Source organism: Delphinus delphis, chromosome 13 (assembly GCF_949987515.2).
Source record: "Delphinus delphis chromosome 13, mDelDel1.2, whole genome shotgun sequence".
NCBI lineage: Eukaryota > Metazoa > Chordata > Mammalia > Artiodactyla > Delphinidae > Delphinus > Delphinus delphis.
This window is the reverse complement of record NC_082695.1, coordinates 81,676,616-81,690,446: the sequence shown is the minus strand read 5'-3', so window position 1 is coordinate 81,690,446 and position 13,831 is coordinate 81,676,616. Positions and strand designations below refer to the sequence as shown.

At 37.6% G+C, this 13,831-nt stretch overlaps 1 protein-coding gene across 3 annotated transcripts in view; it reads left to right on the top strand.

Annotated features, from left to right (window-relative positions):
* Positions 1 to 8,407, top strand: part of CD226 (CD226 molecule) — a 102,131-nt gene extending 93,724 nt beyond the window's left edge. For all 3 annotated transcript variants that reach the window (XM_060029566.1, XM_060029569.1, XM_060029568.1), the window contains 2 exons: positions 4,314 to 4,371; positions 7,165 to 8,407. In XM_060029566.1, the coding sequence (XP_059885549.1) occupies positions 4,314 to 4,371; positions 7,165 to 7,278 (172 nt within the window). In that variant the 3' untranslated portion in view covers positions 7,279 to 8,407. The remainder of the gene's footprint in view (positions 1 to 4,313; positions 4,372 to 7,164) is intronic.
* The last annotated feature ends 5,424 nt before the right edge of the window (positions 8,408 to 13,831 follow it).

The window sequence follows — 13,831 nt, the reverse complement described above, 5'->3', positions numbered from 1 at the left end:
AGAGAGAGAGAGAGAGAGAGATGGATTCTGAGAGAAGATCAGGGTTGAACAGTAATAATGCCTTCATTCATTCATTCATTAAATATTTATTGTGGCAGTGGTGACTGAGATATAGTGGCATGCATATTCTAATAAGCAAGCAACGTGATTTTAAATGGTTCTATATTCTCTGAAACAATCAGCGTAGGTGCCTTTATTACAAATCATTGAGAAGAAAGGAGTTGGGAGGGGCTGCCCTAGAGAGAGCAGGTGGCCATTGGCCTCTTCTGAAGTTTCCTACCTTTTACCGCCTGTGGCACACTTGGCAGTTTTCCAGGCTGTTCTTGGTTAACTCTTCCCTTCTTAGCTGCCCCATGTTCATCAACTCACCAGTCTAGGTATTTGTTGCAATCTTAGCTGTAGTCATATTGGGTTGGAATCATTCCTTATACTCGTGATCCAACTAAAGTATTAAATTCTTAAGGAAAGAAGGAACCAAACTTTTGATGTCTACGTTTTGAATGTCCGACACATGGTAGGCACTTACTGTATGTTTGTTGAGTGAAGGAATACATCCATCTCCACTCTTCTCCCCCAGTAATGTTACCACTCACGCATGCGCGCGCGCACACACACACACACGCACACACACACACGCACACACGCACACACACACACAGTCCTGCGTGCTTATTGACGGGGTTTCCCATCGGTTTCCCCATCTCGTCGCCATATCCTCTTCGAAGGCTCCCCTCACTGCTCGCCTGACTTCAGCGGTACTCCCCCTTTCTAACCCATCTGTTATTTTCCTGGTTCCCCTTCTAAAAGCTAGACTGGCCACGTCGTCTCCTTGTTTAAGACCTGTTTATTGTCTTTCCACTGGCACCAGGATAACGCTAAGCTCATTAACCTTGTGGCACAGGTGCCCTTTGTTCTGACCCCAGCCCAATTAATCTGACCCCAACCCAATATTCATTCATATTTTCTACTTTACTTACTCCCCTGATATTGACAAAATGTATTAAAACTACAGCTTTTATTCTGTGAACACGCCTGACTCTTCCCATTTGTTATGACACCAAAATGCTGATTTCCCCCATATTTGGCCTTAGAATGATCTGGTCCTGCAGACCATTCAAGGTGTGGGGTGCGTGTCCCCTCTGGGAGGGCTGTCCTGCTTCTCCCTCCCTACAAGTAGACATGATGTCACCATCCAGAATCGTGTTGCACTTCCTAACCACCACACCTCGCAGCCTGCTTTGTAGTTTAATCACTTCCATGCTTGGCTTCCCTTTATTCATAATGGCAGAGATTATGTTTTACTCATTTTTTAGTGTTTGATAGCGTTTAGCGCTAATCTTTCCAAATAAGGATGGTCCATAAGCATTTGTCTAATTAAATTGAAACATGAAACTGTCGTCGTTCCTTTCTGTCCATCATGGGCTGCCCTCCAGTCTTTCCCTGGTCAGATATTAGCAAATTGAGGTAAGGATGTTAGTGACACTGAGGATCTCTCTACTGCTTCACCTTGGTTGATTAAAAAATGCACCGAGGGCAGATACGACAGCAGGAGCGCATGGGAACACAAGGAATATGGCTAGGAGAGAGTGAGTGACAGGACAGACCTCGAGAGGGTCACAGATATTGGACAGAAAGGATTTAGCTTCATGAAAATGCATCAATTTTACATGAATAGCTAAATTGAACTGTAGAATATCTTGTCCCACTTGGTTAAATGTGATAAAAAGAAGATCAGTGGACTTGAATGCATAACCATGGCCAAACACCACACAGCAAAAAGCACTTGTTCTTTCTACCTTGTCATTGGTATTGATTTGTGGTCGTTACTTAGAATGGAAACGTCTTGAAAAATGACCCAAGGGACTAAACAATGACCTTCTGAACTCTGTCTTAGCAACTGTTTAAAATAATCCTGCCGCTTCAGCTTCAGATGTGCTGACCTAGAGAGAAGCCAAAATACATCACTGAAGGAGACTGAATTCTTCCTTCACGCCCAGCACCGGGCAGCCTGTGAGCACGAGGCCTTTAGAGCACAGTTGGTGTCATTTCCAGTTAGAGACCAGAATAGTGACCATATTCAGTGAGCATGGCTAGGGGAAGGCATAGCACCAGTAAGCGTGACAGGAGCCGAGATACAGTCTAGGGATTGACACCTGAGTCTGTAGGAAGAAATTTAATGTTTAGCGAGCAAATGTTAGGCACTTTTACCTCTGTTGTCAGCTTCGAGGTTCACAGCAAATGGGATGTCTTGGTTTGCCTGGGACTTTCCCAGTTTCCGCGCTGATCGTTCCTCATCCCAGGGAAACTCCTTAGAATCAAGCAAGCCAGAATGGGAATATGTTTACTGTCTTTATTCTACAGGTGAGAGGACTGACCTTTAGAGATGCAAATCACTAGTCAATTGCAGAGCACAAGTTAGACGCAGATCATCCCACTCTAAACTTCGTGTTCTCGTGTTGTATGATAAATAAGTGCTAGGGATGCAATCTACGACGTGGTAAATATCATTAACACGGCTCTACATTATGTATGCCTGTTGTTAAGAGAGTAAATTCTAAGGGTTCTCGTCACAAGGAAAATGTTTTTTCTATTTCTTTACTTTTGTGTCTATATGAGATGGTGGATGTTCACCAAACTTACTGTGGAAATTGTTTCATCATATATGTAAGTCAGATTATTATGCTGTACACCTTAAACTTACACAGTGCTATATTGTATCAATTGTATCTCAATAAAACTGGAGAAAAAAATCATCTTCTCTTTTCCTCATCACATTGTATATACTAAGCTTATGTTAAAAGTATATTTGTTGGGGTGGGATAGGGAGGGTGGGAGGGAGACGCAAGAGGGAGGAGATATGGGGATTATATGTATACATATAGCTGATTCACTTTGTTATAAAGCAGAAACTAACACACCATTGTAAAGCAATTATACTCGAATAAAGATGTTAAAAAATATATTTGTTTATATATATAACACACATGTATATATATATATATATTTGGACCTACTTGGGAAAGTTAACTCTATATTATGATTGTGAAGGATAATTTAACAAAGGATCAAAAGTCATAAATCTGTGTCTGTTTCCTCACTTGCAAAAAGAGGATAATAATAGTGTCTGTGTCATAGATTTCTTATGAGGAATAAATAATTTATATAAAAGATCTTAGAAATATGACTTGCACATAGTAAATTTACACATAAAGTAAGTAAATAATTTGTTTAAATACTACTTAATAAGTAAATACATAAATGCACATAGTCTGTGATTCTGTTGACATGGTAGGAGGATTTCATAGCAACTAGAAGAGACCATCAGAGTCAACATTGATTATCTGAACAACCTTTCCCTGGAGAGAGACTCTCTTGCCAGGTTTTCAAAATTTCTGTGAAGTAATTATAACCTCATCTTTAAAAAAAACTCTACATTTTTGTATTTGACCCGTCCCCTCTGTGGTTCAATAAGAATCTTTTCTGTAGGGGGATGAAAAGAAATAGTCACCATCTCCCCATGATAACAATTTCCATACACTTGGATATAGTTATTTCATCTTTGCATTCAATTACATTACTCTCTTCTCTTGTATTTTCTTTTCAAAGATTCCTCCTGAAGTTAGGCTTTTATAAGTTTTGTTGAAACTGTGGAGAGTTTATTGAATATATGGTTTCGGATGGCCCGTTTTCAGCTGCAGCAATGTGACTGTAGAAGCAGTGAGCCTGGTAGTCGGGAAGGAGGGCTGTGAATTCAAATCCCGATTCTACTGATTACCAACCATGTGATTTGGGGCAAATTACTCTTCCTCACAGTGCCTCAGTTCCCCAGTTCCTTAAATAGAGAGTTTTTGATGAAATCTGAATAAAGTAATCCATACAGGTCGTTTAGTAAAACACCCGGAAGATTCCATAAAGCTTAGTTATATTGTCATTGTCATCCAAGAAGTTGCACTGTTAGCATTTAAAAGGAAGTTTTAATTGTGGGAAATCTCTAAGTCATTTATGTATCAATAATAACCCACTCTGCACCATTCTTTAGTAAACTCACTGAGATTAATTACTAAGGAACTGGCTGCATATCCGTTTAGTTGCCTTCACCATCTGTGAGCACACTGGAGAAGGTACGAAAAATGAAAAAATTTAGGACAGTGGAATTTTGGGTGAGTATGTATAAAACCGCTGTGGACAGCTGCTTTAACATAATCACTAAGGGCATGTGGGCTGCGGGTACAGGTGAGGTATTATAGAGCGTCTGAAATAATGCTGGTGCTGGAGTGTCATTCTTATTACCTCTCTTGTACATGTTTTCCCAGAAGGAGAAGGAGACAGAAAAGAGGCCTATTTAAAGAGTACTGGGACACACAGAATAGGGTAAGTTTTCTCAGAATTGTCATTCTGCCCCCCCGTTTTGTGCATCATAAATGTAAAGTCAGTCCATTTTGCAGTTAGCAATCTTCTTTTTTATTCTCCTTTCAATAACCTAACCAGTGCAGTTGCCTGTTTTTCCAGTATCAGCTATTTGATGAAATGGTTATTTTCTGAACTAGTCTCCTATTATTAATACCTTTTGAAACTGTTTGTTTTACATTCACATAAATAAAGGAGCAATTACACTAGATAATAATAATCAACATTGCACATTACCAAAATCTGTATTAGTTTCCTAGGGCTGCAGCAACAAAATTACCACAAAGAGGGTGACTAGAAACAACAGAAATCTAGTCTCTCACAGTTCTGGAGGGTTAGAGTCCAAAATCAAGGTCTCAGCAGGATCAGTTCCCTCTTGGGACGAGACTCTGTTCTGTGCTTCTCTCCTGGCTTCCAGTGGTTGTTGGCATTCCTTGGCTTGTAGACACATCACTCCAGTCTGTTCCTCTGTCTTCACATGGCGTCCTTCTGTGTGTGTGTGTGTGTGTGTGTGTGTGTGTGTGTGTGTGTGTGTCTGTGTGTGTGTGTGTGTCTGTATCTCTTCTCCTTTTATAAGGGAACCAGTCATATTGGGCTAAGAGCCTACCTTACTTCAGTATGACCTCATTTTAACTAATTACATCGGCAGCAACCCTATTTCCAAATAAGGTCACATTAATGAAGGTCTGGGAAGGACAAAAATTTAGGGGGGATGATATCTGACCCAGTACAGGGCATGATAATATTTTTATGTCGTGAGGTTATTGTGAGGATTAAATTAAATGTAACTAAAAGCATAGCAAGCACGTAGAAAGATGCAATGCAAGATATTCGTTATTGTTACGATGTTTGGATTAATTTATTAATTAACGGACGTTCAGATTATAAAGCTAAAGACCTTTTTGTTGGGCTGCAGGAATCGAGTGAACTTGACATTGTCCTCCTTATTCTACGTGCCCCTGCCCCTTAATGTTTAATTGACAGAGGAGAAATTCCCTTCTGGGTGTGAAGATAAGAGGGACACTTATTTTCGTGCTCATTGTCTCCACTATAGGTCAGATAGTCTCTTTAACACATACTATTGTGTTTACAAAATTTTACAATAAAACCTTTCCCTGAGTGTTATCTAAAATTACATCCATATCTCTTCAATTTAATTATTTGCCATTGAATGCTACATGGCCCAAACCTCAAGTACTAAAAAGTTTCCGACAATCCAATGTGTGTGCTTCAAACTTCTTAATAATCTATCAGTCTAACTTTCTTCTTTCTGTTAGGTAGTTACTTTTTTGCAAAACAAAAAAAATTTTTTTTCTGAATATCTCATGGTTTGCTTTTGGGCACCAAGTGCGAAGGCTGGAGAAGTCTGGCCTTGTCTGACCTGCCATGCCTGCATGCGAGGAAACCGTGTTCTGTCACATGCAATTTCCGGATCCCTTCTCTGTCCTTAGCTGTTGTCCATTCAAGCCAATCCAAAGCCACATTTATTGCTGTGAATTTCAGAGGAGGAAAGGCGCTTTGCAACTTCCTCACTAGGTATTCAACTCTTCCAGGCTTTTGCAGAATAATGATAATTTGAATGGTGATTAGAAAGTTAGACAGTAAGCTGGTCTGTGAAGTTAGACCTACTTGATTCTGCGGGGTATGTTTTTAGACAAACTACGTAGAAAACAATAGCACTTGAATTTTCCTTTTACTTTCTCCTCGCAAACACTGAAACCACACTAAATTTTCAGACTACTCACCGAAAGACCCCTCTCTCTCCTTCTCTTCTCCTCCCTTCAATTCTGCCCCGCCCCCGCTCTCTCTCCTCCTCTGTCACTTATGCTTACGTATTTTCTGTCACACACATACATACAGGTGGTCAAAGTGACCCAATTAAGGTAGAGAAGATTAATGATTGTATAACATCATCTTGAAAGTGAATGTGCATTTATTTTTGTAATTTTAAAAAAATTTATTTATTTTATTTTATTATTTATTTTTGGCTGTGTTGGGTCTTCATTGTGGGCTTTCTCTAGTTGCGGCGAGCGGGGGCGATTCTTTGTTGTGGTGCACGGGCTTCTCATTGCGGTGGCTTCTCTTGTCGCAGAGCACGGGCTCTAGGCGTGTGGGCTTCAGTAGTTGTGGTATGCGGGCTCATTAGTTGTGGCTCACGGGCTGTAGAGCGCAGGCTCAGTAGTTGTGGCTCATGGACTTAGTTGCTCCGCGGCATGTGGGATCTTCCCGGGCCAGGGCTCAAACCTGTTTCCCCTCCATTGGCAGGTAGATTCTTAACCACTGTGCCACCAGGGGAGTCCCTGTAATTTTTAAATTGTGTTCAGTTGCTTATTTTTAAGCCAGCACACTGTGTACTTTAAAAATATTTATTTTTCCATTCAACAGAAATTAATGATTATCCACTATGGGAAAATACTGTACTAGACTTTCCATATAAAGAATACAAATAATGGTTCTCTTCGAAATAGCCTAACATCAGGAGAGGGAGTTTTACATTTAAACAGGTAATTTATATCACAATATATCAAGTGATAATCAAGGCTAGGTCTCTGTTGTATCTCGCTCACCACCCTACAAATCAAGAATGTGATTTCTCACAGAAGTTCAATACAGTGAAGAGCATGTTTTATGAAATTAACTGTAATAGAAATTTGACCTGTATCATGGTTGAACTAAGGAGAGATTTATGTTTTGAGTGTCGTTATTAAGTGCTGAAATGCAGTGAATTATTAACATCCTTTGTGTTTGTCTTTCTAGGCAACCAACAACTACAGAAGTCCTGTCCCTGCCAATCAACCTTCAGATGGTGCAGGAGAGGATATTTATGTCAACTACCCAACCTTCTCTCGTAGACCAAAGACTAGAGTCTAAGCTTTTCCCTTAATCTGAGGATATTAATGATGACTGTTATGCACATGGATCTTTATACCATTTCTTCCCACTATTTAGTGTCTACCTTGGATACTAGTTGACCAAATTTATTTCATTTGACAGGAAAAATACTGCCTTAACTAGAGAGCATTCTTAACAGAAATGTTTTAGAAAACCTGACTCTAATTAGCTTACACGTAAGAGGAAACTTATTGAATCCTGTAATGGAACAATGAAGGGGAGATCAAGCTTCAGGCAAGGGTTATTTACCAGGGCCTAAATATTATGTCTAGAATTAGGTACGGATATAAGACAGGTTCTGCATGCCCTTTCACAGTGCTGGATCCACTTCCTTGGTGTTAGCCTAACTCTCATTCAGGTTTTTCCCTTGTGTTTCCAAGATGACTGCCAACAACTCCTGGCAATTCATAATCCTTGTTTCTGTCTGGTAAAGAGTTTGCTCTGATAGAGCAAACACATTTGGTTACTTGTCCATCACAAAACAGTCATTATGACCAGAAAGGATGAAATGGCTTAAGTCAGTTAAGGGCTCACCTCTAGAGCTAGGTAGGAGGGGGACCAAAGCACACTACTGGGAAATTCAGAGTTTTATTAGAAGAAGTAAAGGGGAGCCTGGAAGCTGGGCTGGTTGCCAACAAATGTGGACTCTAATGACCTTCCAAGACATCTTCTGTTAGCCAGCTAAAAAGAGTAGGAGGGCAGGTCTAGGTTAGCTCTCTCCCTCTTCCCACTTCTAGAACCTACTCTGCCAGCTTGGTCCAGAAGAGTACTTGGCAGTAGAATGACTAAATGGTCAAGAGGAAGATAAATGTGGCAGGGAAATCTCTTCCTTTGCTACTCTCAAATAAATTCATTTCTGATTTCATATAGAATTTCACTATCCCTGGTTTAGCCTTATGAGCAAGAGTAGTAGATGATCCAACAATAACTTAATTTTTTTATATTGAAGTTGTTATACTTTTGAGAATTATTATTATTATTATTATTTTTTTTTTTTTTTTTTGCGGTACGCGGGCCTGTCACTGTTGTGGCCTTTCCCGTTGTGGAGCACAGGCTCCGGACGCACAGGCTCAGCAGCCATGGCTCACGGGCCCAGCCGCTCCGCGGCATGTGGGACCTTCCCGGACCGGGGCACGAACCCACGTCCCCCGCATCAGCAGGCGGACTCTCAACCACTGCGCCACCAGGGAAGCCCGAGAAGTATTTTTAATACATAATTTCTCTCAAAAGAGTCAGGTACCTAGACATTATTAGTTTTTTTAAAAATAATTATGTGAAATTTAAATATGAGAAAAAGAATGATAGTTGGAAGTGGTGGTATAGGGTGGTAGGGTAGAAAAAACAGGGGGCAAAGCACTGGGAGGGAGGGTTAGGGAAGGAGGAAAAGGGGTCAAAGAATAGGAAGGTACAAAGAAACTTCTGTTGCTTCAAAGTTTGGCCAAAGACACAGTTTGGCCTAATGTTATGACTAACAGGGCAATTAGAGACCATGCCTGCCATTGTCCAAATTCTAGATGCAGGCAACAATGAAAAGTATTTGTGAAACTCAATAATGGTCATGGTCACCTTGAAACCACAATGGTTTGGTAATGACCAAATATAATGATCGTTCGTGTCTCTAATACTCATCTTTAAAAGATTCTTATTTCTAGGCAGTTCCCTGGCGGCCTAGTGGTTAGGATTCTGGGCTTTCACTGCCATAGCACAGGTTCAACCCCTACTTGGGGAACTGAGAACCTGCAAGCTGTGTGGCACAGCCAAAAAAAAAAAAGAAAGAAAGAAAAAAAAGATCCTCATTTCTAAAAGGTTCATCACAATAGCTGCATTTAGGTTTCAAAGTTGCAGACTTTTCATGATAATCTAAAGCAATCCCAAACCAAATTCTCATACTGTCTAGACAGATTCTTAAGCTGTAATTGACAGTTTTAGCAGGCCAGTGGATATTTTATGGTTTTATCTTTAAATACATGCATGCCACATAGTGAAGTTATCTGTGGATTACAGAAATTGTGAATGCCCCTACCTATTTCAGAAGGGAAAATGTAAAACCGACCACTCCCAGTTGTACTTACGTACATGCAATGAGAGTTAGCTCTCATTTTTATTTTGTTTGCTTATAGATCTTTACATCTGGATTCAAGAAGTGTTTCCACAAATATATTTGTAACAAAGTTGGAAGGCAGTTTTACAAGAAAACCATCTACTGTTTTGTTGACTATATCAGATCAATGAAAGTTTCCATGGCTGAATCTATCAATTTGCATGGTGAAGCAAACTTAACATCCTTTAAAAGATAAATGACTTCTTTTCCCTAAAAGTTAATAAAAATATTACTTTCTGGAAGATTCTGATAACCAAATCCTCAATGACTAATGTAGGTGAGAAGCAAAACATTTCTACCATTACAATATGGTTTCAGGGAAGATTTTTGTGGCAAACCCCTTACGTGTTGCAAAGCCTCCAGAACACTTGAAACTCATCTCTTTTTCCATGGGTGTTTTAACCTTTTATAAAAATCTCTCACTCAAAATACTTATGAGAACTATTTACTCTGTCCCTTCTTTTCTATAAATTCTTCCTCTGCAGGGCTCAGAATATTTTCAGGGATTTGGAACCTTCCTAAGTCCTGCTGAAATTTCTCTGATCTCCTCTACTGATCCTGCTACACTGTCAGCTGTTATGCTGATGAAATTCCATTCATTCATTTTCTTTCTTTGGATAGTCTACTTAACAAATCACTTTCATTGTAGTCTCTTTAATATTATACCTAACTTGCTGGAGTTATGAACTCTACCTAATATATATAAAAGACTATGCTTGCTCTCTCTCTCTCTCTCTCTCTCTCTCTCTCTCTCTGTGTATATATATATATATATATATATATATATATACACACACACACACACACACACTATATATGGTATCTATAGTAGGTATATGGTATATATATAGTATGTGTGTATATATATATGTACCTACAAACACACATGTATATATTTTTTCCCTAATCTGTTGTACCTACTATTCCAGTTGTTACTAAGGAAACAGATCAAAACAGATCCATGGAATGAAAGGTCAGACTTGAATTAAATTATGTTTTAAATCTTTTTTGCAAGGTGTTATTTAGGAAACAAGATGCTTCCTAAGATTCTTTTTTACATATATAATTTATACTGATACATAATACATTAAATAATAATCTGTGTTTCCTTTGAATGCCCTTATTTTAGTATTTACATTAAAGTAACCAGTTACAAGGAATTGCTGTGTGATGACAAGGTAGGTAAGTTTGTTGAATGTCATTATAGAGTACACAGTTTTGTCAGGGAAAGAATACATCTTATTAACCTACAATGATTAGGGTATTGATTATATTATCATCAGAGAGACCTTGGAACATTATTTAAAAGCTTTATGCATGCTGAGAAAATCGCATAGGAATTTCATTAGCTTGTAATCATGCTTATATGGGTGGGAGGCAGGTGGATGAGGTTAGCGTTTTCAGTTAGTAAATATTCACATTTTATTACTAAAATATTATACATATAAATTTTAAATACTTTGATTATCAATTTACAAGATAAAGTAAAATAAAAATATTTAAATAGGTTTACTTTTATTGTAAACATACAAGTTATGTTTGTTTGTATAGAACTATGTTAAAAAATAACTACAGCTGCATTACAGTAATTTTCCAAATTGGTAGAGTCCACATCGTAATTAGAAATCACTGTAATCAAAATGCTTCTCCTTGATTTTTTTTTCTTCTCCTTGATTTTTAATAACATGCCGTATTTTGTACTGCTGGTGTGAAATGTCAACAAGATTGAAGCTAATGTAGAATACAGATGCTTATATAGTGAGGATGAAGGTGCTAAACAGTGAGTACAAAGTGTAGCTTCTTTCCACAGTAGAGTTAAGAAAATATCTTTGAAAAATATAAAACAATAGAAACATGTAATACCATTATTTTATTCTCATCATTAGTTAGGCCACTATTAGAATGTAGTGTCTAGAAAGTATTGACCTTCACGTGCAGGTTTTTGCATAAATTAATACACTTTTCCACTGGTCTGTTCATTGGATTATTCTAAGTCAAGTCTCTAGGCTCTTATACATTTATGAAGTAAAAATAAGCATTTTTTTAAACTTTTCTATTGCTAGTGATCCGATAGGTAAAACTATGGCTTCTAGAATTAACTGCAATGCTTTCTTAAAAAATTTTACAAGTCTTCAAGGTTGGATTACATATTATGTTTTTCGAGATTTAAAGCACTATGTTGTAAGGTGTTGTAAGAAAAGATCTAATTTGGGGGTATGGGTGATAAATGTCTGGAATAATCCCCATTTATTGCCTATTGTCCCTGTTTGAATGATAAGTAACATAGTCACCCTCTTTAGAACATTTTTTTCCGGCTTTATATGTAATTTCAGACTTGGGTTTTGTAAGGCATGCAAATGTTTACCTTGATATACTGTATTCTGTTGTTTGAATGAATAAAATGTAGAGCTCCACGATTGTTAGTTTCACTTGTTATCAAAGAATATTAGGGGAAAATTCCTACAGAATAATATTAACACGAAGAGTTAAATGCAGAAAAAAATCAAACCAGTGATACTTTGTAGCTTCTATCTCAATGCAACATTCAGTTCATTTTATAAGTGCATGTAGTTCAAAGAGTCAAAGTGTGCTGTTCAAGGGTTTTTTGTTTGTTTTTTTTTTTTGCAAAAAAATAGTACCCTGTCCTTCGCATTTTCCCTCCATTGAGACAACAAATTTCACTTCTGATTATTTTTTCTACTTTTCTGAATAGTATACATATATCATTACTAGATTTTTAAAAATTTTAGACATTCTTTATTGATTTAGTTGTCTTGCTCTCCACGAACTCACCACACATGTATACCTTTCCCATGTACCCATCCTTCCAAAATATTTATATTAAAATTTTGATTATTTCAGTATTTGGTGTTTATTTTTAATGATCTTGCCAATACTCTTCTTAGTTGAATCCCATGGTAAAAATGATTATGCATTCTCTCCTACATAACTTTTTTTCCTACCTAGAGTTAATAATTGTCTCTTTTTGTAGTTTACTATTTTTGTATTTACCATAAATTTATCTCAGACTCTTCACCAATGGTCTAAGGGATCTTTCCAGATCCTCTGACATGCAATAGATATTTAGTCAATCTCCTCCTCCTAAAAAATTACCCTAGAACATTGACTTGGGCTGATAAACAGTGATTCTTTCTGCATAGCTGTCATCCTGATGTCTCTCTTCATCCAGAAAAAAGCAGAGAGAGGACAGTGCATCCTGGAGTCAATTCGAGAAAAGTTCCCAGTATGAAAGGATACGAGGTGCCAGATTACAAGTATTTAAGCAGTACCCGGAAAACGGCACAATAAGAAGCCTGTTGTATTTGGGTTTGTGTCTGTAAAAGTTGAGGGTACTGGTTTTAAGCATTAGAAGCAGATGCTGACTATGTTATAGAAAAAACAGTTAATTTATATAAGTGATATGGGTGGCTCATAGCAGTTCCAGGACACTGATGGAACAAGTTTAGAAAACAGAGAAAAAGTGGCAACTCCAGTGGTCCACAAGCAGGAAACCACTTTGAGCTCTGATAACTTTCTTTCCTCACTCTTCAAAATTTAACCTCAGCTGATTTTATATTTTTCTGCTAGCTCATTCTTTTTTTTTTTTAACATCTTTATTGGAGTATAATTGCTTTACAATGGTGTGTTAGTTTCTACTTTACAACAAAATGAATCAGTTAATTGTTAATTGTTTTGGGTTTGTTATTGTCGGTCCTTTCCTTCTCTTGTGTTTCTTGCCTAGATAAGTTCCTTTAGCATTTGTTGTAAAGCTGGTTTGGTGGTGCTGTACTACTTACGTGTATTTTTAACTAAATATGTACAGGACCTGTATGCTTTGTATCCTATTAACTTGTTGTATTCGCTTGTTAGTTTCAGGGTTTTTTTTTTTGGTGGATTCTTTGGAGTTCTCTGCATAGACAACTATGTCTTCTGCAAATAAAGATAGTTTCATTTATTGCTTCCCAATCTTTATGCATTTTATTTCTTTTCCTTGTCTTATTGTGGCAGCTTGGACTTCTAGCAAAATGTTGAATAGGGGTGATAAGATAGTCCATTCCTGCCTTCTCTCACCATTAAGTATGATGTTAGCTGTGGGTGTTTTGTAGATGTTCTTTATCAAGTTGAGAACGTTTTTCTCCGAATTTGCTGAGAGTTTTTAAAAAATCATGAATGCACGTGGTATTTTGTCAAATGCCTTTTCTGCTTCAATTGATATGATTATATTACTTTTCTTTGTTAGCCTGTTGATGTGGTAGGTTACATTTCTGAATTTTGAATGTTGAACCAGTCTTGCATAACTGTAATAAATCCTAGCTGATAACAATAATTATTTTTAGACATTGTTGGATTTGTTTTGCTAATATTTTGTTGATTTTTTTTCATCTAAGTTTATGGGAGATATTTATCTTTTTTTTTTTGGCAATGTTTTAT